This window comes from Pan paniscus, chromosome 18 (assembly GCF_029289425.2).
Source record: "Pan paniscus chromosome 18, NHGRI_mPanPan1-v2.0_pri, whole genome shotgun sequence".
NCBI lineage: Eukaryota > Metazoa > Chordata > Mammalia > Primates > Hominidae > Pan > Pan paniscus.
Window position 1 is genome coordinate 65,909,118 of NC_073267.2, and position 23,956 is coordinate 65,933,073.

General features: G+C 39.1%; 1 protein-coding gene across 1 annotated transcript; it reads right to left on the reverse strand.

The window, feature by feature from the left end:
* Nucleotides 1-1,726: 1,726 nt before the first annotated feature.
* Nucleotides 1,727-23,794, reverse strand: NUDT21 (nudix hydrolase 21). Its single transcript, XM_003823780.5, has 7 exons — nucleotides 23,664-23,794; nucleotides 20,367-20,567; nucleotides 19,204-19,267; nucleotides 12,218-12,307; nucleotides 7,333-7,408; nucleotides 6,910-7,024; nucleotides 1,727-5,315 (listed from the first exon to the last, which is right to left on the reverse strand). The coding sequence occupies exons 1-7, from the start codon at nucleotides 23,777-23,779 to the stop codon at nucleotides 5,294-5,296; spliced, it is 684 nt and encodes a 227-aa protein (XP_003823828.2). The 5' UTR covers nucleotides 23,780-23,794; the 3' UTR covers nucleotides 1,727-5,293.
* Between the last annotated feature and the right edge of the window lie 162 nt (nucleotides 23,795-23,956).

Sequence of the window (23,956 nt, forward strand, 5' to 3'; positions counted from 1 at the left end):
AACTTTTAAACCACTGACTGGCAATCTTTATTCAATCCTAGCCACAGTAGTTCTAAACTATCACAAACCAAATTTGTCCCGTCACCCTTAGAAACAGGCTGCTGTTAACAGAGCTGCCCTTCTTAAACTTTTAGAAGCTTGAACTTTCTGAAACTTCACATGAATGGGGGAAGTTAACCCAAAAGAACGTAAATGGTTTGTGTTTGGATCTTTTACTAGAATTAGTCATTTTTCTACCATTACTTTTTCCTTTCCCACTCCAAGACACACTCCAAGAAGGTACTTTGCACACCGTTGTTCCCAAGGAAGGACATTTTGGCAATAACCAAACAAGCCTTCTTAACCAATACTTCTAGTTCTTGGTAACTGCATCTTACTCCATGAGAGGACCGGGAAGGAGGCAGGACCCAAAAGGGATGAATGCTTAATGTGCCTGGGGAGACTAGATCAACATACAGGCTACCTGTCAGCTGTGTCCCAAGCCCCAAGTGTGGCACAGATGACAGCATCAGACTTTGAGAGGCTGGTCCTGCTTGGACAAGAATCAATAGAGTCCATGATGAAAGCTAGAGGTCCCCCGTCACCACAACCTTGATTTCAGAGTAACACTATGCCTTCTAGATTTGAGACTTCAAATAGGTCCTTCATTTCCATTATGACTGATAGACTTAATTTCCTGCCATCTTTGTGGGATGGTGGTTCTGACTTGGTTTGATTTAAAGGGAATAAAATAATTACTTCAGACAAATCAGTTTGGGTGGAGTAAGATTCATACCTAGATACAATGCTATTTTCATTTTTAAAATATCTGAAGTCCTTTCATATTCATGACCTCATTCACCATCATGTGAGACGGGTTGGGTGGCTTTGTTGTTGCTTAAGATTCTCAGAATCCTAGAAGCTGAACTTCACTATCTAATCCAGTAGCTTTAAATGTATTCCCATGGCATGCTAGTGTTTCATCAGCTGGACCAATGTTCCACAGCTAAATCTAGCAGAGAGAAAAATAACCAACTCTTCAAGTTTTTAGAGGAAAAACTAAACTAATGGATATATTTCCATTTGTAGCTTTTCTTTCATATTTATTTTTCATAGATCTTTGGTGCCTGCTATAAAATACACAAGTAGTAAAGTTTTCAGAAAAAACCTTTCAATTTCTATCAGGTTTCATTCACACTTCTGTTCAGATATAAAGGCTGAAAAGGCTATAGTTTTATCAGACACACATATATTCCCGTATTTTGGGTAAACTTTCTATTTAAGATGACATTGAATTACACAGTATTACATATGCAGCAGGCATGGTGTGTGTCACAGAACATTATGAATTTCAGGCAAGTTTGAGAAAAAAAACTAAAGGAGTCAACCCTCCCTTTACAGATGAGGAAACTCGGACTCAGTCCCCAATGATATGGACTACACACAGTTAACAACACAACTGTGTAGCAACTTCTAACTTGTGGCCTTCATGTTCCAAATCTAGTGACCCTTTCACACCTCAGGAAACTAAAACACTGCTAACACACAATGGGAGGAGGGAGTGTGTGGGGCACAAGGAGAGGGCAACATCAGTGACCCAGGCCATCAGGCCCTTGCTATTATGCTAAGCTGTCTCTTACCTAAAGGCCCTCGGCCACTCACAATGATGAACCATGCAAGATTTCTACTAGCACAGTAGGATCAGCAGCCACACATACAGGACTATCCCAAAACAATCACAGAGTCATTCTCTTTCAAATATTTTTTATTGAAATGACAATAAAATAAAAAAAGAACAGTGATCACTTTAACCAAACTTACTTTAACAAATATAAAAAATAACCAAAACTTGTTTCTTTTATACATTTTCCATAAACGTAATATCAGAAAAGTTCTCAAAGCCAAACTATAAATGATGCTTGAATACTATGATGTGAACACAATAACCAAAAGTTTAAATTTCTAAATACATGACCTTTCCCTCAACAGAACAGCATAATCAATATATCTTCCCAACTTATCTCTATTTTTACGATATGATCCATTACTAAAATACAAAATACACCTGAACTGGCCTAATCTACAGTTACCTAGGTTTTAGTAAGTTTTTTCCCACAAAAACAAGCTTAATAACTATAATACAAGCTAATATTAAAATGTGTTTTATGGCTCAAATCAAATTACAGTATTAGGTTTCTCATCACGATTTGAACAAAAGCAAACTGCTTGAAATGAGTCCAGTTTAACCCAAATAATCAGTGATGTACAACAAGTGAAGTAAGTATGGGAAAATCAAATCTTATGCTACAGAAAGCTGACTTATACTACAGTCAACAACCACTAAGCCTTCTTTGGCAATGAAACATACAAAATTGCAAACTCTGATGCAGTCTCAGTGATTGGCATATACTGTTCCAAACACTATGAACTAGTAAAAACATTAAGTTTGAGGATGGAAAAGCTACCCCAAGCATTTCATCTCAAGTGACTGAACAAGTACTGTAAAAATAAAGTCATTAAAAAGCCGAGAACATAAGAGCACAACATTTAAGAAAGGGAATTTTAAGCCGATTGCTTGCTGGCCTGTTGAATTTGAAGTACTTCTACCTCTCACTTCTAATTAAACATGGAAGAAAACAGACTGGCTAATTTGGTCACACGTTGTCCAAATACAGTGTTAACTTAATGGAACCCTTAAATATCCAAAATAATAAGTGAATGCTATTTATAAGACAATAAAAAGTTTTAAAATCTTCCAAATGTGCTGTTAACAGTGCAAATTCAAGTGCAGAATTATTACGCCATTTTAAGTATTATCTACTTTTTAAAAAAATCACAGTGGTCTTCATCACATGGCGAAAAAACAAACTTCACTCTTCTCCAAAGGGATAAGTCCATCCTAAATGTAACTACAAACAATTGTATAAACCTTTATAGTTTTTCCCCCAATCTACTAAACATATTCCAGTGTCATTTAGTAGTTTTACATAGAATCTGCACTATACTTGGATACTCACGGAAAATAAGATGACATATATTGTAGTTTTAGAACGCAAAAGAGCTTTCATTTTAGACAAATATACAACATAGAAGCCACTAAAAATATGGGTCTATTAATCAAGAGCCCATTTCAAAATGATAAGAGCATTTAGTATGTAGATCTGGAATGCACAGTTTCTGGAAGTATTAGAACTTAGTGTTAAACAGTGCCCTTATACCCTCTTCTAATACTGTAGACACCTACCAACCAGATTTGATTTCCCCTAATTCTATTATTTCCATCAGAAAACCAAAAACAGATTATTGGGGATCCACCTGTAACTGACCAGAGCAAAAAGTTTTTAAGACTTCCGTTTGTGTGTTGCAACTTTTACATTCAAAACCAGATGTCTTACATTTCAAGGTTAGTAACCCAGCCATCCTGAATCAAAGGTTTTTCTCAACTAGGCCTTAGTGTATGGATGACTGGCTCACATACTTACTGTATATTGGGAAGAAGTGAAGAAGTGAGAAGTGAAGAATTTCTTGGTCAAAGTTTAAGTTACAAAGAACATGAGTGTCCTCGAATCAGATGACTCTTCAACTCAAACACTCCTTACTGAGAGTACTTTATAAAACACACAACAAAAGTCTACCTCTCTCCACCCTCCACAAATTGCAAAAGTGAACATCTGAAATGTGGCCACTGTAGCTTTTCCCTCAAAAGCAATCATGGAAGGTGAGCTGAATCAATTCATCTTCATATCCACTTCCTCCAATCTAAAGGAATAGCTGAAGGACGCAGCTAATGGATGAGCTTACTAGCAAAATACATTACATGAGAAATATGCTAATGTAGGCTAGAGGGGTAGGACTGTTAGGGGCAGGAGGGAAAAGGACAATTCACAGAACTAGTGGCTTTTTCACAGGAAACTGGGGCATTTTTGATCATGGAGACTGGTGCTCACCTACCACGAAGGACATGCACAGTTAGTCACTACTTAACCACATGACCCCAACTAAAAAAACTTGAGTGTTTATTAATTGCTCAGCTACACTTGGCCTGATTTCCTCAAGTATCATATACCTTTGACATCACCCAATATTCAGGAAAATAGCCCTGTGACTGGTACCATACTAATCAAAAGTTCATTTCTATTAAAAACCCTTTTTTCCTTAAGTAGCTACATCTGGCAAGATTCCTTTTTTACATTAAGCCTATAGTCAACAAGTCTGTAATAAGGCATACATGCTATACTTTGATCATTAAATAATGACACAACCAGCAAACTCCTTTGCTCTAATATTTTTTATTCCCCCAAATTTGATCCAAATTTATCAGTATTTTTTAAAGTTTTTAAAATTTCATATTTTTCTCTTAACCTGAGAAAACCTGTCCTCTGCCTTGCCCCCAGTTTTTGGTTGATTCACATTATTCCAAAAATATTTTTGAAGGCTCTGTCATTTGCTAAAACCAAATTTTCTTCTCTATGTACACAACTTCAAGTTAATTGAATATTTGTGCAATCTCAGAGTTCAAAACCTAATACATCCAATTTTAGAAATTTCCTTCACAGATCCCTATTTTTACCATGGCTTTAAGAATAAGACACATAATTTCGCAACAGCACAAATAATTAATACCCCCATTATGTGAAGAAAACTCTGAGCTCTAAATGAGTCTCTTCTTATACCAATTCCTATGACTACTGATGGAGCCAATTTTAATAGTTTCCTGTATGTTTAAGGTCTGTTGCTTGCAAACCAAGGCCTGGATGGTTATAAAATGTACTGGTCAGTGAATTATACTGGGAGTTCTCTGCAACACAATTCATTTAGGAGTTGCACCTTGGACTCACTCAGATAAATATAGTTTTCAGAAGTAATGGAAGCTCTTCATCACAAAAATCTAATACAATCTTGGAGTATGTGCCCAAGAATGGTATCAAAGCAAGGGTCCAATAAATTTGACTGACTTAAACCTGTCATTGTGTTGCAACATTCACCATCCTAAGGTGGGGGGAAAAATGATCCTCACCTATAAGAATTTTAGAAGTTTAATGAGAAATTAAAATAAAAAAAGAAGTCCATTTTCTTTAATGTTGTACAAAAAAGTATGAGCAGAACCGAAAGTAAATAAACATTATCACATTTGTTTACACCACTATCTAGTTCTTCATATTAATTTTACTATTCAAACAATAGAAAGGTGGCAATTTAGGGATCGCAAAAGAGATAAAACCAAAAAAACTTTTCTACCACATTTATTCTACACTGTATATAGCTGTGCTCACAGAGACAAGCGGCTTCTTTTACTTCTCCACTGCGCAGGAATTCAGTTGTAAATAAAATTGAACCTGAATTTTAAAAAGAACAATACCTTTATTAAAGACAGTACATACTACTTTCCATATTAGATAAATAAATTTATCTGGATGTTTCTACCCTCCCTTAACATGTCTGGCATTTTCTTTTTTTCCCCTTCGAATGCCTTTTTACCACGTTTGGCATTTTCTACACCAATTTTCCCTCACTGGTCACATCTTACACACTAAAAACACTTGTTGAATACTTATAATAAAAAAATTGACTATAAATTTGATTAATTATCCACTAATAAGTTCCTTAAGGCAGGAAAAGTTTCTACATGTCCTTATACTCTGACTACTCAGCACAGTTCCTGCACTTGACAAGTAGGTGTTTGAATAAATAATATGACTCTTTTCCCCCCATATGCATTTCAACTTGTAACCTATCAGGAGGCCAAAGTGGAGTGGCAAAAGATAAGGTTTGACTAGTGACGAAGTAGAAAGAGCAATTTCATACTCAATAAGCTTTCACAAAAGGCCAATTTCACTAACATTTATTAAGTATGTACCAGATTACTGGCACTGTTGTAAGCATTTTATATGCATTATTTCACTTGGTCCTCATAATCCTCTGAAGTAGAGACTACTATCCCCATTTACAGATGAAGAAACAGTCAAATAGATATAATAGTTTGTTCAAGGTCACACTGCCAGCAAGTACTGAGGTTGGGCTTCAAATCCAAAACACTGACTGCAGAATCTACTTTCATAACCACCATGTTATTCTGCAATTCCTATATATGGATGGCTCTAATAGAGACCTCAACCAGTACAAGTCAACTTTTAAAAAACTGCATTTCTTATCACTCTAACTGCCTAAAGATTCAAACCCCACGTAAAAGTTCAGGACCTAATCCCACAAGCCTCAATTTGGGCCAAAATATAGTAAGTTTCAAAAAAGGAAAGCGAATATATTACACCAAGATATTCGATTTGCCACCTTTTTTTTCTTTTTTTTAGATGGAGTCTCACTCTGTCGCCCAGGCTGGAGTGCAGTAGTGTGATCTCAGTTCATTGCAACCTCTGCCTCCCGGGTTCAAGCAATTCTCTGCCTCAGCCTCCCAAGTAGCTGGGATTACAAGCGCTGGCCACCACGCCTCACTAATTTTTGTATTTTTAGTAGAGATGGGGTTTCACCATCTTGGCCAGGCTGGTCTCGAACTCCTGACCTGGTGATACACCCCCGCCTCAGCCTCCCAAAGTGCTGGGATTACAGGCATGAGCCACTGCATCCAGCCAATTTGCCACATTTTAATACAGACAACTCCGCTCATATTTACACACTGTTGACTGCTATTTAACCATCTCTTTTTTGAATAAAGACATCAACCTTAACTCTTGAGAATATCAGAATTAGGGAAGAGCAGTTGCACAAATACCAGAATGTCATGCCGAAACTTAAGAGTCTGGGGATGGTATTAGTCACAATTAATCTATGGCTTGCACATGATCTAAGAGTCTATCTACTTTCTTAGTTTCCTTAAAGACCAAAATTCATGAACTATACCTTCCCAAGTGGCTCAGAATATTTTAAATTTGACAGTTAATATGGATGAACCAAAAAATGTTCAACTTTCTGTACCTGCTCAACAGCTGAGGGAGACTAGAAATGATGGGTCCATATCCTGGTGCATTGTCATACAATTCAAACAATGGTGCAGCTACCAGCTTGTAATTTTTAGGGACTGCAAACAAGGCTAAAATAAAACAGAATTCATTATTATAAGTTATTATATAATCACTGCTTCCATTTCATTTTTAAATTACCAATTTTACATTTAATAAAAAGTGTAAGAAAAAAGATAATTCTCATTAATACATTTTAGTTGTGTCTTTCAAGGTAGATTTCCTAGCCACAGATTTGAAACTAAAAGCATGGTATACATCTTTAGTTTTACAATAAACCCAAAAGTTCAAGGAACTTTGAGAAAACACAAATAGAGGTATCCTTGAAATTATTCTACAGAATTTTTAGATGGCTACCTTCGAAAACAAAATAACTTACCTTTTTCTTGAAGCTGAACCAGAAACAACTTCTTATGTTCCTTAGGCTTTGTAATATGTGCAGGAATATATGGATACTGAAATTACAAATGAATACAACTTTAACATGTATTCCATGGCTTCATTTCTTTACATGTTTACTCCCCAGTATAGTATAAACTGTTGGGAGAAGCATACTACTTTCTGTTCTCTTTACCAGGACTTATCTAACAGATACACTAGTAAATAAATGCTTTAATGCATATAAAATAACAAGCAGTAAACCAGTCAACCATTCGAGATAAAATATGTAGTCACAGGATTTATAGCTTGAGATACTTAAAACATAATGAAGTCTGATTTTAATTAGTATCTTTAATAAAAGCTTTTTTTTGTTTGTTTGTTTTTTAAGACAGAGTTTTGCTCTTGTTGCCTAGGCTGGAGTGCAATGGCGCAATCTCGGCTCACCACAACCTCTGCCTCCCAGGTTCAAGTGATTCTCCTGCCTCAGCCTCCTGAGTAGCTGAGATTACAGGCATGCGCCACCATGCCTGGCTAATTTTGTATTTTTAGTAGAGGCAGGGTTTCTCCAGGCTAGTCTTGAACTCCCGACCTCAGGTGATCCACCTGCTTTGGCCTCCCAAAGTGCTGGGATTACAGGCATCAGCCACCATGCCCGGCCTAAAAGCTGGTTTTAAAAAAATATATATATAGGCTGGGCACAGTGGCTCACGCCTGTAATCGCAGCACTTTGGGAGGCCAAGGCAGGCGGATCATGAGGTCAGGAGATCAAGACCGTCCTGGCTAGCACAGTGAAATCCCGTCTCTACTAAAAATACAAAAAATTAGCCAGGCGTGGTGGCGGGCGCCTGTAGTCCCAGCTACTCGGGAGGCTGAGGCAGGAGAATGGCGTGAACCTGGGAGGCAGAGCTTGCAGTGAGCCGAGACTATGCCACTGCACTCCAGCCTGGGCAACAGAGTGAGACTCTGTCTCCCAAAAAAAAAAAAAAAAAATTATATATATATATATATATGATCAGTAAGTTAAACAGTCTAGAATCCTGTTGTAGACCTGTTTACTACATTAAAAATTCAAATATAAGCTGTGAGGCATTTGACAAGATGCTTCTTGCTCCTCCTTCCAGCCCCAACCTCAAACCTCCCCGTATGCCAAGGTGCATGCTTCAGGAATACCAGAAGAGCAGTCTAAGTGAAGTTTTGCCAGATGGGCAAAGCCAAATTACTCGAGGAAACAAATATAAAAATATATATATAATATATATGTATATTTTAGAGAATTTAAAGGGATGAAGAGAATTAGAGAGGGAAGTTGCTACCCGGGAAGGAAAAATTCTGACACAGAACAAAAAAAAAGTCTAAGGGTTATACAATTCTTGTATAAATCTCTCCACAATACATTCAGAAACCTACTTTTGCTGTTGGAGTTGTATCTGAGAGCTGGGGAATTTAAAATTGCTGAAAACAGATATAAGGGGAAAGTGAGATAAAAGCAGAAGCTGCCAAAAGGAGGTATTAGCATCATCCTCAATTTACATAGAAACGCATGCTAAGAGAGGCTAAGTATCTTTCCCAAGATTACTCAGCCAAGTTGTGAAGCCAAGATTTAACTGTATCTATTCAACTCTTATCTAATTATAAAAGCCTATGTTATTTCCCACTGTGTTACTCATTGGCACCTAACCACTATTCCAGTTAGAATAATTATATACCAGAGCCATCCCTAGGGTACAATGAATTGAGGCAATTGTCCCAGGCTTTGGAGGTTCCTTAAACTGTCATGAAAACCAGATACATTAAAAGTCACAGAGAAAGTGGCTTGAATAGCACAAGCTAAGAGATCTGTGGATCACATACAATAAAAGTTCCCAAACCATGATCAAACAAAATGAGTAGCATTTCCCCAAATTTCTTCTGCTCAAGGCTACATGTTCCTATTTTTTTAAGCCTTTCTTCTCTGGTCTTAATGTTTAAGTTGACTGTACTTTATACAAAAAGACTGAGATAGGAACATGATATGCTCCTTTTCCACTGACATCTAACTAATACTCTAGGCTTCCTAAATAAATCAATACACTTACCTTATGTCAAATACCACCAGGGCCAACTCTAGGCCTTACTGAACGAAGAGAACTGTCCTAGGACAGTGGTAGGGGAGATGAGTGAAGATATTCAGAAAAGTTATCTGGAAAACCACTGGGGTCACTACTAAGCATTTTCCAATTAGATCAAGGAATGTTCAGGAAGCCAAAAAAAGTTTAGAATAACTGTACTATGTATCTTTGAACAAGTAACTTCACTGTTTCCATATGAAATTGTTCTTCCTTAAAGCCAAGATGTGTTCCTGGCAATTCTTAGGTAGTGAACACCAGCATCAGCTTCCACAGCCCCTATCTTCTTGTCCCTCTTCCATACAAGGGAGTCAGAAGCAAGAGAAAAGAACGATCTTTTGCTTGGTTGATATTTTGTGCAATGCTTGACCTGAAACATCTTGTCATGTAAAGGAGCTATAAAGTCATAGGGCTTTTTAATTTGCCTAAAGAATTCAGGATCCAACTTTAAGAAGTTCCACCATTAGCAAAAATAGGAATATTTGAGCATCAGTAACATCATCACTCATTATCATGGATTAAAATATTTCAAATTATTTAAATCCAAAAGGTCATACTGACACTTTGAAGGTCACTGAAACATGCTTTTTGTGTGTGTGTGCGCCCCACATTACACTACCTCCGATTTCGGGGCAGCTATGTTTGAAAAGTATCAGAGGGTTCCCTGTTTGCTGCCACTGTCTCAACAAGCACTCAGACTCAACATGGAAATGCAAGGGAGTTCATGCAACCCTTATCCAATGGGGGATAGGAGTCCCTACATGGTTCCTGGTCCTTAACAGAACAAATCCAGTTGCCCACAGGTGTAAAAAGATCAATAACATGCCCTGTCTTACTTCTGCTGCTTCTGGTCTCTCTCTCCCCTGTATTCTGCTGCTTCCTGGAATCACCTCTCAAACTGCCTGTACCCAAGTCTTGGTCTTACCCTCTCTTTTGAATAAAGTCAAGTCTTTAGAGGATGCTAAGGAATTAAGTCATTCTTCTGAAAAATGTTAAGTAAAGGAATAGCAGCATATTTTTTTTTTCTACACAAACCACACTTCAGTAATACATAAGTTTCTTTTTATATGAGGATCACAACCCTTATGAATTCATAGACCAGGAAATGATCATCAATGAGCTGCTAACATTACAACAAGAAACAACCAAATATTTTTAAATTCCTGATGGAAGTACACTATACCAATTGTGGTAGACTGCCTTAAGATGACCCCCAATGATTCCTGTCTCCTGGTATTCACTGCTTTGTGTAGTCCCTCCTATAGCGTACCAGAGTTGGCTTGTGTGACCAATAGCATACAGCAGAAGTGATGGTATGCCACTGCCAAGATTAGGTTATCACAGACTGAGGCTTCCTACTTGGGCACTCCTCTAGCGCTCTGTCTCTCACTATCTCTTGGATCACACAGCCTTGGGTAGGCCAGCTGCCTGAGAGTTGTCCTTTTAGAGATGTTCTCATGGCAAGGAACTGAGGGAGACCTTGAGACAACAGCCAGCAACACCTGAAGCAAAGCTTTAGTCTAATAGCCCAGATGAAACTAAGAAGTTTGCTAACACACACACGTGTAAGCTCGGGATCAGATACTTTAACCCCAGTTCCACCTTATGATGCAGTCCCAGCTGACAACTTGACTGTAACTTCATGACAGAGCCTAAGCCAGAACCACCCTAAGCAACTCCCAGAGGCCTAAAGGCTGCTAAATTTTGAGGTAATTTGTTATGCAGCTATAGATTATATACCGCCTATGACAAGCCTTGTTACCCCTCCCCAAATTAACTGGGCCTGAATACAATTTCTAGATCTAACTATCAATTTGCAAGACACACAGGGGAAACAGCTACATATTCAACAACAACAGGGGAATGCAATCGAAATGGAAACATTAGCCTGTTTTCATTAACAAATAAAACACAAGGGAAAAAAAAAGGTGCCAAGTGTGTAAAAGAGACTTTAGAGACTATCCTAATCCAAACAAATTATAAAAAGAAAATTGAAATAATCAGGATACGCGAACAGTGACTATATATTTGACAATAATATGGAACTGTTTATTTTTAGTATGATAATAACAGTATTACAGTTATCTTTTTAAAGAGATCCTTATTTTTATCATTCACACTGAAATATTTACAATTGAAATGAATAGCTAGGATATACTTCAAAATAATCCAAGATGAGGGCAGGAGAATGAAGCAGTGGAATGAGGGGTTGTGATGTGCTAACTGTTAAAGGCGGATGACGGGTAGCGCAATTCATTCACTTTTACGATTCTCTCTTCTTTTGTATTTGTTCTATTTATTTATTTATTTTTTGAGAAGGAGTCTCACTGTTGTCCAGGCTGGAGTGCAATGGCACAATCTCGGTTCACTGCAACTTCTGCCTCCCAGGTTCAAGCAATTCTCCTGCCTCAGCCTCTGGAGTAGCTGGGATTACAGGCTTGTACCATCAAACCCAGCTGATTTTTACATTTTTTAGTAGAGACGAGCTTTCACCATGTTGGCCAGGCTGGTCTCAAACTCCTGACCTCAACAGGTGATCCACCCGCCTCGGCCTCCCAAAGTGCTGGGATTACAGGCATGAGCCACCTCGCCCGGCCTTGTATTTGTTTTACATTTTCCTTTAAAATAAGAAGTGCTTGGCTTAATTTTGTAATTTAAACTAAGGAGGGAAGAAAAGAAAATTTCAAGTCAAATTCTACTTTAATCTTTTTTAAAGTGGCTAGAATTAAACGAGCTTTCTGCTTCCAAAATGCCCAGCAAATATAACTGAACACTGACCTGAGGAGGTTCAAAATTTGGTCTCCACCAGTTACCAATGCAATCATCAATGACCCAGTCTTGCAAAACTCCATCCTGACGACCCAGTATCTGCCAAAAAGAAATAAGCCAGTAAACAACTAAATATATGTACTCACAAATCCCCTTCTTCAGTGAACAGAAAATTCTTAGCAGTGCTCCTAATTGAAACATAGGGATAATATGCCTTCCATACAGATCTTCTATGATTTGTTAATATAGATGTCACTCTGCCCAAGACATACAATATTAGTTCAAAACTGGCAAGCTAGTATCAACATAAAAATTGTGTTCAAAATTCAGCTTTCATTTTTATTAATTTGTATAGCAGAACACTAAACTTATTTTAACCAAAGTCATACTCTACATATTTTAAGTGGCCAAAAATAGTTCTACAATGTTCATGGTGAGAAACTGCAGTTCTCTGTCCTGCTTCACCCATTCCCACTGGCTGTAACTTTCAACTCTTGGTTGTTTTTCCCCTCATGTTTGCTTCTATTTTTAAAAGCATTCTTCTTGGTCTTAAATAAACGGTTTATTTTAGGATAGTTTTAGATTTACAGAAAACTTGCAAAACTTGTTCAGAGACTTCTCATATACCCTACACAGTTTCCCCGACTGTTAACATCTCACACTAGTAAAGCACATTTGTCAAACTAATCAACCAATACCAAGACAAGATTATTAACTGAAGTCCATATATTATTCAGATATCCATAGTCTTTAACCTAATGTCCTTTTTCATTTTTCAGTCCCAGGATCCCATCTAAGATACCATATTACACTTAATCTTCATTTCTTCCGAGGTTCCTCTACATTGTGACAGCTTTTCATACTTTCCTTGTGTTTGATGATCTTGATAGCTTTGAGGAATACTGGTCAAGTATTTTGTAAAACATCCCTCAATTAAATTGAAGTTATGAGCTTTTGGGAAGAAAACTACAGAGGTAAAAGGGCCATTCTCATCACATCATATCAAAGGTACATGCTATATCAATATGGCTTATCACTAATGCCAACCTTGATCACCTGGCTGAGGTACTGTTTATCACGTTTCTTCAATGTAAAGTCATATTTTTCAAAAAAAAAAAATTTTTTTTTGAGACGGAGTTTTGCTCATTGCCCAGGCTGGAGTGCAATGGCGCAATATCGGCTCACTGCAACCTCCACCTCCCAGGTTCAAGTGATTCTCCTGCCTCAGCCTCCGGAGTAGGTGGGATTACAGGCACATGCTACCATGCCCAGCTAATTTTTTGTCTTTTTAGTAGAGATGGGGTTTCACCCTGTTGGTCAGGCTGGTCTCGAACTCCTGACCTCAGATGATCTGCCCACCTCACTCTCCCAAAGTGCTGGGCTTACAGGCATGAGCCACTGCACCGGGCCTCAAAACTACATTTTTTAAGAGATAGGGTCTTGCTCTGTCACTCAGGCTGGAGCACAGCGACGCAATCATGGCTCACTACAACTCCTGGCCTCAAGCAATCTTCCGGCCTCAGCCCCACAAAGCACTGGGATTACAGGTGTGAGCCACCATGCCCAGCCAAAATATTCTTTTATGACAGTTTCTTGATTTTCATTTTATTTTATTTTATTTTTTTGAGACAGAGTCTCGCTCTGTTGCCCAGGCTGGAGTGCAGTGCCACAATCTTGGCTCACTGCAACCTCCACCACCCAGGTCCAAGCGACTCCCCTGCCTCAGCCTCCCGAGTAGCTGGGACCACAGGTGCCCGCCACCACACCCAGCTTTTTTGTATTTTTAGTAGAGACAGGGTTTCACCATGTTGGCCAGGATGGTCTCGATCTTTTGACCTTGTGATCCACCTGCCTCGGCCTCCCAAAGTGCTGGGATTACTGGCGTGAGCCACCGCGCCTGGCCTCTTGATTTTCATTTTAAAAACATTTTTTAAAAGCCTATAACCCTCTACTATGAATGAGAATTTAGATATTAAAATCACACATCTTAGTTACACTTTTTCTTCCACCATCTTCCCATTATCAATATTTGGTTAAGTCAATATTCAGTATTTAAGTTAGTATGATCCGGTAGATCAGTCACAACAGAGCAATGATTAGCAAACCGTATCTCGTTACTTGTTCAACTGTCCTATTCTTTAGTTAATAACTTTCATTTCCTTTGCTATCACTAAATTCATTTCCCACATTCTCCATGATAACTTAAATTTCTTCCCAATTCAAATATCAATTGTCAGTTATTCTACTAATTTCATCTTTTCTAAGACATGTTTTTCCTTTTTTCAAGACAAGATCTGTCACCCAGGCTGGAGTGCAATGGTGCGATCTCCACTCACTGCAACCTCCACCTCATGGGTTCAAGCGCTTCTCTCACTTCAGCCTCCCCTGCCCCCAGCCTCCCGAGTAGCTGGGACTATAGATGCAAGCCACAGCACCAGGCTAATTTTTCGCCATGTTGCCAAGGGTGGTCTCAAACTCCTAGGCTCATGTGATCTGCCCATCTCAGCCTCCCAAAGTGCTGAAATTGCAGGCATGAGCCACCACACCCAGCCTAAGACACGTTTTTCTATCATCCTGCTGTAATCTGTACTTGATAGTCTCAACCCTGCTTCACAGCTGGAGTCCTTATTTTATTCCATTTTGGGGGTGAACACCCTCTAGTAGCTTCCTGAGAAAAGGTACAACAGATGTAACTTTTTGAAACTCTGCATGTCTAGAAGTAACTTTTACCCACACACTTGATTTATAGTTTGATTAGAAAATTCTAGGACAGAGATTATATTCTCTCAAAATTACAAAGACAACACTCCACCATCCCTTAGCTTCCAGAATTATTTCTGGGTAGTTTAATGCAATTTCTGATTTTGATGTTTTGCATTTAACCTCTCTGCTTACCAATCCTCCACCTCCCACTTTGGAAGCTTTTACATCTTTTTGTTTTTATTTTCGTTTGTAGGATCTAAAACGTCATGATGATATGCCTTTGCGTGGATCTTTAAACATTCACTATAGAGGCAAGGCCAGTAGGTCTTTTCAATCTCAAAACTCATGCCCTTTGAGGTTTGAGAAATTTTCTCTAATTATGCTTTGCTAATTCTTCCTTTTACTCTGTTCTATTTATCTATAGTTTATATTGGTCCTTCTAGAATGACCCACTAATTTTATCTATTCTTACCTACATTCTATCTTTTTATCTTTTCATTCTATTTTCTAGTAGAATGAACCTCTTAACTCTTTACTGAATTTTTCATTTCTTCCAACATTTTTTTAATATCCATGAGGTTTTTCTTGGCTAAAATGTCTTTTTAATAGCACTGTTTCACAGGTGCAAAATCTCCTCTCACCTCCCCAAGAATATTAAACATAGTTTTGTCAATGGTTGAATTTTCTGCTTCTGTTGAGGTCCTTTTGCTTCTTTTGATCTTTTTCTTGTTAAGAAGTTTTCTCCAAAAGCCTGGTGATAGTTGGTTGTGTACTCACAAGGGAGAAGCAACAAGATGCTTAATTGTCACCTCTGTGTGCATGAGTGATAGGACTACAATATTTTTTTTTCTTTTTTTTTTTTTGAGACGAAGTCTTGCTCTGTTGCCCAGGCTGGCGTGCAGTGGCATGATCTTGGCTCACTGCAACCTCCACCTCCCGGGTTCAACTGATTCTCCTGCCTCAGTCTCCCGAGTAGCTGGGATTACAGGCGCCCGCCACCACGCCCAGCTAATTTGTTTATGTTTGTAGAGACGGGGTTTCACCATGCTGGTCAGGCTGGTCTCAAACTCCAGACCTCATGATCCACCCGCCTTGGCCTCCCCAAGTGCTGGGATTACAGGTGTGAGCCACCGCGCCTGGCCCAGGACTACATTATTTCTATAGAAAATTCTTGCTTTGGTTTGGATATGGTTTGTCTCCCTGCCCCCAAACTCATGTTGAAATTTGATCCCCAATGTGACAGTGTTGGCAGGCAGGGCCTAGTGGAAGGTGTTTGAGTCATGCAGGTGGATCCTTCATGAATAGTTTAATACCCTTCCTCCATCAGGAATGGATTAGTTCCCTGGAGAGTGGGTTGTTAAAGAGTGTGGCTTCCTAGATTCACTCTTGCTTCCTCCCTTGCCATGTCTCTTTGCACATGCCCACTCCCATTTTGCTTTCTGCCATGAGTGGAAGCAGCATGAAGCCCTCATCAGCTGCCCAATCTTGCCACCAGAACTGGTGAGCCAAATAAATCTTTTTCTTTATAAATTACCCAGCCTCAGGTATTCTGTTATAGCAACATTAAACAGACGAAGATAGCTCCCAAATGGCAGTATCTGAAGTTTTTCTTGGACTGGTCACTTTTTCCAGAAACAAGAATTCCAACCCTCAGCCTGGGATATATAAATCTAATTGTTGGCTGGGCCTGGTGGCTCATGCATGTAATCCCAATGCTTTGGGAGGACTGCTTCAGGCCAGGAGTTTGAGACCAGCCTGGGCAACATAGCACGATCTCATCTCTATAAAAAACTTTTCTTTAATTAGCCAGGCATCATGGGCACATACCTGCAGTCCTAGCTACTCAGGAAGCTGAGGCAGGAAGATTGCTTGACCCAGGAGTTTGTGGTTACAGTGAGCTATGATCACACCACCATCCTCCAGCCTGAGGAACAGAGTGAGACCCTGTCTCTAAAAAAAATAAGTAAGCCTAGACTGACAGTGGCTCACACCTGTAATTCCAACACTTTGGGAGGCCAAAGCAGGCAGATCACCTGAGGTCAGGAGTTTGAGACCAACCTGGCCAACACGGTGAAACCCCATCTCTACTAAAAATATAAAAATTAGCTGGGCATGGTAGTGGGCACCTGTAATCCCAGCTACTCTGGAGGCTGAGGCAGGAGAATCGCTTGAACCCAGGAGGCAGAGGTTGCAGTGAGCAACCATTGCTCACATTGGAGATCGCGCCACTGCACTCCAGCCTGGGCGACAAGAGTGAAACTCCGCCTCAAAAACAAAACAAAAACAAAAACAAACAAAAAAAACAAGCCTAATTGTTAACATTCTGTCAGCCTAATAGAGGTCCAAGAGTCTGACTATTCAGAATAGGAACTCTTAATTATTCTCCCCATCCCCTAAACTTTTTTCATTGCTAGTTCTTCTCTGATTCAATTACTACAGAGAATCATCAGCCAGTCTTTGCCTAATTACAGAGTGGGGAAGACAATCTAGATACACAGGTTGAACATCCCAATCTGAAACTCCAAAATCTCAAACTTTTTGAGCACTGACATGATGCTCACAGGACATGCTCAGGCTGGGCGTGGTGGCTCATGCCTGTAATCCCAGCACTTTGGAAGGCCAAGGCAGGTGGATCACCTGAGGTTAGGAGTTCTAGACCAGCCCGGTCAACATGGTGAAACCCTGTCTCTACTAAAAATACAAAAATTAGCCGGGCGTGGAGGCAGGCGCCTTTAATCCCATCTACTCGGGAGGCTGAGGCCGGAGAATCGCTTAAACCCGGGAGGTGGAGGTGACAGTGAGACGAGATTGCACCATTGCACTCCAGCCTGGGTGACAAGAGAGAGACTTCGTTTCAAGAAAAAAAAAAAAGGAAATGCTCATTGGAGCATTTCAAGTTTTGTATATGGGATGCTTAACTGGTAAGTATAATGCAAATATTCCAAAACCTGAAAAAAATCCCAAATCCTAACCACTTTTTAAATTTTTTTGAGTACACAAGATGTTTTGATACAGGCATGCAAAGCGTAATATTCACATCATGGAGAATGGGATATCCACCCCCTCAAGCATTTATCCTTTGTGCTACAAACAATCCAATTATACTCTTTTAGTTATTTTTAAATTTACAATTAAGTGATTATTGACTATAGTCACCCTGTTGTGCTATCAAATAGCAGCTAAACACTTCTGGTCCCAAGCTCTCAGATAAGGAATACACAACCTGTATAAATATACTCCATATATACTTTGAACCAGTCCAGTTTTCAGCCCATGCATGCCCCCACTTTCATAAGTACCTAGCACCTTCAGTTCCTCAGTCATTCTGGTACTCTGCAATGCTAGATTCTGCCTGCCTGTCTGCTGGACTAAGGTTTCTGCTAAGTTAGTTATAATTTGCCCATCTGTTTTCCAGTTTCCAAAAATTTTGCTTTTGTGATTCTCTCATTTTGCACTCCCTCAACCTTAATGGACTTATATCTTTGTACCATACATTATATAAATGGAAGTCCAAGCACAGGAAAATGTTTAAGAGTTATAATACATTTTTAGAAATACTAGAAAGACAAACCAATAGGTCAAAAGTGGGAGAATTACGGGTGACTTTAGTTTTGTTTCTCCTTTGCTTTTCTGTGTTTGCCAAGCTTTTTGCACAGAGAATATATGAGCTTTGTAACAGGGGCAGGCGGCAATTGAATGTTAAAGAAGAAAACTAACATTGAAAACAATTTACAATCTCAAAATCCTCAGTATCTATGCATTTGGCCCCAACTCTTTACATGCAGGCATTACAATGATTTTTAAAAAGTAGAATAATTTGGGCAAAGTCTAAAAAATATGTGAAAAAAGTGAAAACACAGGCATCTTTCTCTTTTCAAAATTCTATAGAGGCCTACTCTTGAACAAAACTACCTGCATTCAAACCTCTGGCTCTACAACACACTAGCTATATAACAAGAAGTAATTTAAACTTAATAATATCTACTTCCTACAGTTGTGGTGGTGATTAAAGGAATTAGCGCATGTAAAGCACTCAGAACAGTGTCTAGCACAGTAATACTTAAATGTCAGTTTTAATTTACCATTGCTGTGACACAGTTTAACATTTTAAAAATTGAAATAAGTGTAACTTCAACTTGTAAAAAAAAATCAACATTGTACTAACCTTCTGGGGTTTAAGTTGTATTTATTGAAAACTAAATATTCCAAAATAAGCATCCTTTTTACAAGACATTAAAAGCCAAATTAACTAGTAAGTTGATGGTATTCAAAGTGGTTAAACAGAAAAATACCTCTGTCATTAAGCGTTTTAGTCCTTCAACTTCATCTTCTCCTGGGTTAAGTTCACCACCAGGTCTGTATAAAAGTTAAGAATTTCAGCTTTCAACTTAATACAATTTGGAGATAACAAATAACACAATAATTGTTATTTCTACCAAGTCACTAAGAACATATTTCAGCATAATAAGGCAATCAAAACAAGTATCAAAGTGAAGGGGGAGAATATGCTTGAATTCATGTCAATTCCCCAGACTAACAGTATACAAACCCTAGGTTTTTTTCCTCTTCGTATATATTTATTTTTATTTTATTGTAGATTCAACGGGTACATGTACAAGTTTGTTACATAGGTATATTGTGTAATGCTAAGGTTTAGGCTTCTAGTGAACCCATCACTGAAACAGTGAACATAACATCCAACAGGAAGTATTTCAACCCTCGCCTCCCCCTCACCCTCCCCACCTTTGGAGTATACAGTGTTTATTTTTTCCAACTTTATGTCCATATGCACCCATCACATAAACCCTAGTTTTAAACAAACAGAATATATAACATAGCACAAACAGAAACAAAATTGCTAACCACCAGTCCATCCCAATCTCCTCTCTGGGAGCTATCTGATGATAATGGAATCTAGAAATGCTCAGAGAGGAATGGATCACATTCTTTAGGCCTAAAGAATGGGACACTTTTTCAAGAACGTCATCTAAGTATTGGAGACTTTTCTTTTTGGTATAATCTAGTCAAATAGTTACGGATCAAATGTTTGAGAGATGTAGGAGCTTAAATGATAAAACACTAAACTGTTATCCACAAAAACCTAAGTCATCTTAAGAACAGGAAATGCTAATCATACCAAGAAAGAAATATCAATTGTTCTTGGTAATGCTACAATGACATCTAGACATTGATCTTGGACTCAACTATTCCATGGGGTTTCTACCAAGCTCAATCATTAACATCAACAACATACAGAAACATACAGATTACTAGTTAGGAAAATAAATGAGCACTGCAATGGAGAAAAATTACTCATGATTTTCTCTTTCTAAAGACATCATTAACAGCAGTGTTTGTTGAAATAAATGACCGAGGGCTAAAATTGTATTCCAGAGCTGCATAAACAGCAATCCTACTAAAAACTGTCTTGCTGTTAATTTCCAACACTACTTACAGTTTGAAGAAAGTTGTTCCCAGCTGCAGCAGTAACACATGGGGTAGCCGGTGCTCATGTACAATCAGAACCCCTTCTACAGTCCTCCTCATTCCAATTTTATCAAATTCTTCCCTCATGCGCTGAAATCTGGCTGCAACAGAGCTGTCCTTCTCGTAGAGGGGCTCTTTTGTACCAAAAGTATAATTGGTAAGAGGGTACCTGTGATCCGAAGACAAACATCTAACATGAGAACTGAAGAATGTAATTTACCATGACAGACATTAGCATAAAGAAACCATGGTACAAAAAAAGTGCATATATTGTACTCAGACACAGGATTTGTACAGTTAACTAAAGTTAATGAGACAGCAGAGACTGGAATCTTGCTCTCTGGACTCTTAAAGCCAGAGCTTCCATTAGATCAAGCTGCTCCTCCATACTTTAACTTTCAAGTGTAGATAACACTATCCTTAAATGGTTAGAGAAATGGTTATCTGAACATTAGTAATCCTCTGGTTTTATACCATGGCTGCTATTCCAACATTACCAATTTGGCTAATAATTAATGTCCCCCTGCATTCCACTGACTACTAATCTAATCAGAAAGTTTTAATTATGGGTGCTAATGGCTAATCTCTTTTTCCTAAAACTAAGCCACCGTTTTTCATCAACATCCCTCCAGTTATTTTCTATTTCTCTCAGTCAACTATCCTCAGATTTTTCTTGCACCACAGCCTTTCCTTTTCACAGCAACTCTTCTACTTTCTCTTTTTGTCCTCTAAACCTATTTACTAGCCTTTGGCATTTATTCTATTCAGTCTCCTTATTGTTTCCTTCTCCTCATCTGAATCTTCTACCCACCATATCTAATCGAAAACTCTCTTCCTTTACCAATAATTTAAAATATGGCTCAAACTGTTAAAGACAGTTTTCATCTTGCCTAATAAGGATCAAATTTTTCTTTAAAGATAGTTAAAAAATCCATACTTATATGTTGTAAGCCCTTAATTAAAGCCTTACAGCAAGAAGCCTTTGAGTAAGAATTTAGGCCACACTTGCCCATCCAAGGTATCTATTCTACCAAAAGCCCTTGACATTAATAGTCAACATTATTGTATCTACCCCACTCAGCCATTCTTGAAAGGAGAACAAATCAAGGTTGCCAAAACTTTAAAAATTACTTTAATTCCAGAAGCCAAGTTCTAGGCATATGAAAAAGCTCTAAAATAATTAAAATATACCATTCCAGGATGCTTTAAAAATTTAAAGAACATCCCGGTAGATCCAACGCTAAATCCAAAACCATCATCCATAGCAGCAGCAGATATGCTACATAGCACGACGTGCCAAGCAATTTTTTTAAACGCTTTACATATATTAACATTTAATTCTGACAACCTGAGTTAGAAAGAATTAAGGATAGCCATTACACATCTCTGTTGCAAGAGCCAGCTCCAATATATCAGTAAGGAGATGTCAAGATGAAATGTCAGAATTTTCACCTGTGAACTCAGAGTGCCAGCCCAGACATACATACTGTTCTCATCATACTGTGAGCTTCATAAAGCAAGGGCTACACCTTACTTCCTCACCACTGTATATCCAGAATTGTGCACAGTGCCTGGTACAAAGTAGGCATTCATGCAATATTTCCTAAAATAAAATATACTGGGGGAGAGGGCATTTGTTTTCAACTTAATATTAACTCAGGTGAACTTAAGTTCACAACACAATGATTATTTCTGAATATTTGTATTTACACAGGAGAGGAAATGTACTGTAAATCAACCCATAATTTTAATAGAGCGAAGATTAAAATATCTTACTGAAAGCTAACTATTTTGCCAATTCTACAAAATGGTTGGATGCAAATTAATTCAGTAATCAAGACAAAACAAGGAAAGACTGTGGGTTTTAGTTCTAATAACCACCGAAAGTAATCCAGAAGCTGTGCTTTCACACTTTTAAAAAGGATAACATTTGCCTTTACCATTTGATGGATTTTTTCTTAATTTTTAAAAAAATTTTTGTAGAGACAGCCTACGTTGCCCAGACTGATCTCCAACTCCTGGCCTCAAGTGATCCTCCCACCTCAGCCTCCCAAGGTGCTGGGAGTACAGTCGTGAGCCGCCACTCCTGAGGACTTTTATACACACAACTATCAACTAATTCCAGATTTTATAAACCCAGCATTTCCATTATCTAAATTTCCAAGCCAACACGTTTTGCAAAATAAAACAACGTTAACCATCTTTTCAACTTCAAATCACTTTTGGTTGGGGGACGGGGAGAGAATGTCCGTTTATTTTAATATAAAACAGAGAAACACCTAAACTGCCTTACGAAAACATCAATACCACCAAATCCTTGCACTTGTACCCTGACTGGCATAAACTGGCCACTTTCCTCCATCCTGGCATAAAATGGAGGCACCGCGTTGCCTCGAAAACAAATCCTCAGAAACGATTTTAAAAAGCATTACTGACAATTTCTTGATTAAGACACCCCAAACGCCAATTACCTGCTACAGCGAGTCTGCTTCCGAGAATGACCTTGAAAAGCAATGGTTTGAAGTGTTGAAACAGAAAGGTGTTGAAAATAAAACACAGCCCACAATGGGTTTTCTGGTACAAACATTCTGGTTCCCTCCAGTCTGAAAGCCCAACCACAGCAGCATCCTTACTCCCAAGGAGGGGCCTACTTGTGGTGGCTGGGATGCCGGCATTGAGACATCAGACGACGCGAAGGCATAAGGCATGGGGCAGCGCAGACAGCCCTGAGCACATGAATAAAATGTGTTGTATTCATAAACTGAAGTATTAAGTGGCACCTAAAAGGAAGAAAACTAGACCTAGGCATTACAGCTAGATCTCGAAAGCTTACTGTCAGAGTGAAATCTGCAAAAATGTACTAGGTTATACCATTCGTATCACATCAACACTCACAAAGCAATACCATATACGTGATGCGAAAGCATAAACAATTCACTGGAAGGATTAAAAAAAACACACATTTTGAAGTCGGTTACCTCTGGAGAGGTGGGGAAAGGATGAGTTAAAAGCAAACTCCGTTTTTCCCCATTATGACCGAATACATAGGATGGGAACAAGCCTTCCTTTCAGAAAAGGACTCTAACCCTGGAGGCTGGAGGATGAGAAAGGGGCCTGAAGCAGGGAGGAAGGCGCGCATCCGCCAGCGGGAGTTGGAGGCGGGGAGGTGCAGAGGCGTGAAGCGCGCCGAAAAGCCGGGGGCGCGTCGGAGAGTCTATAGGAGCTTTCACGAGAGAAATGCCCGCCAAGGCCGCGCCGCACTTACAGGTTGATGGTGCGCTCCAGGGTGAGGGGCTTCGTCTGCTGGATGTACTTGTTGCCGAACTGAGTGACCCCCCGGGGCCAGCCGGTCTGCGAGCGATTGGGCGGTACCACAGACATGCTGGCGAGCTCCGGCGCTGACGGCGAGCAGAAAGTGGCAGGCAGGGTAGACTTCCCCCGTGCGGGAAGCGGTTATCTGCAATCCCCTCAGCGGCTACTGCCCGCCATTAACAGGACAGCACAAGAGGAGGCGTAGGCACGCCGGAAGTGAACCCGGAGCCTCTGGCGGCAGGAAGT

Excerpts from the sequence above, each read along its gene's own strand:
- NUDT21 (XM_003823780.5), bottom strand. The coding sequence starts at position 23,779 with ATGTCTGTGGTACCGCCCAATCGCTCGCAGACCGGCTGGCCCCGGGGG. Across the intron at positions 20,568-23,663 it reads CTGGAGCGCACCATCAACCT|GTACCCTCTTACCAATTATA; the intron begins GTAAGTGCGGCG and ends TTCGGATCACAG. Across the intron at positions 12,308-19,203 it reads TAAAACGCTTAATGACAGAG|ATACTGGGTCGTCAGGATGG; the intron begins GTATTTTTCTGT and ends TCTTTTTGGCAG.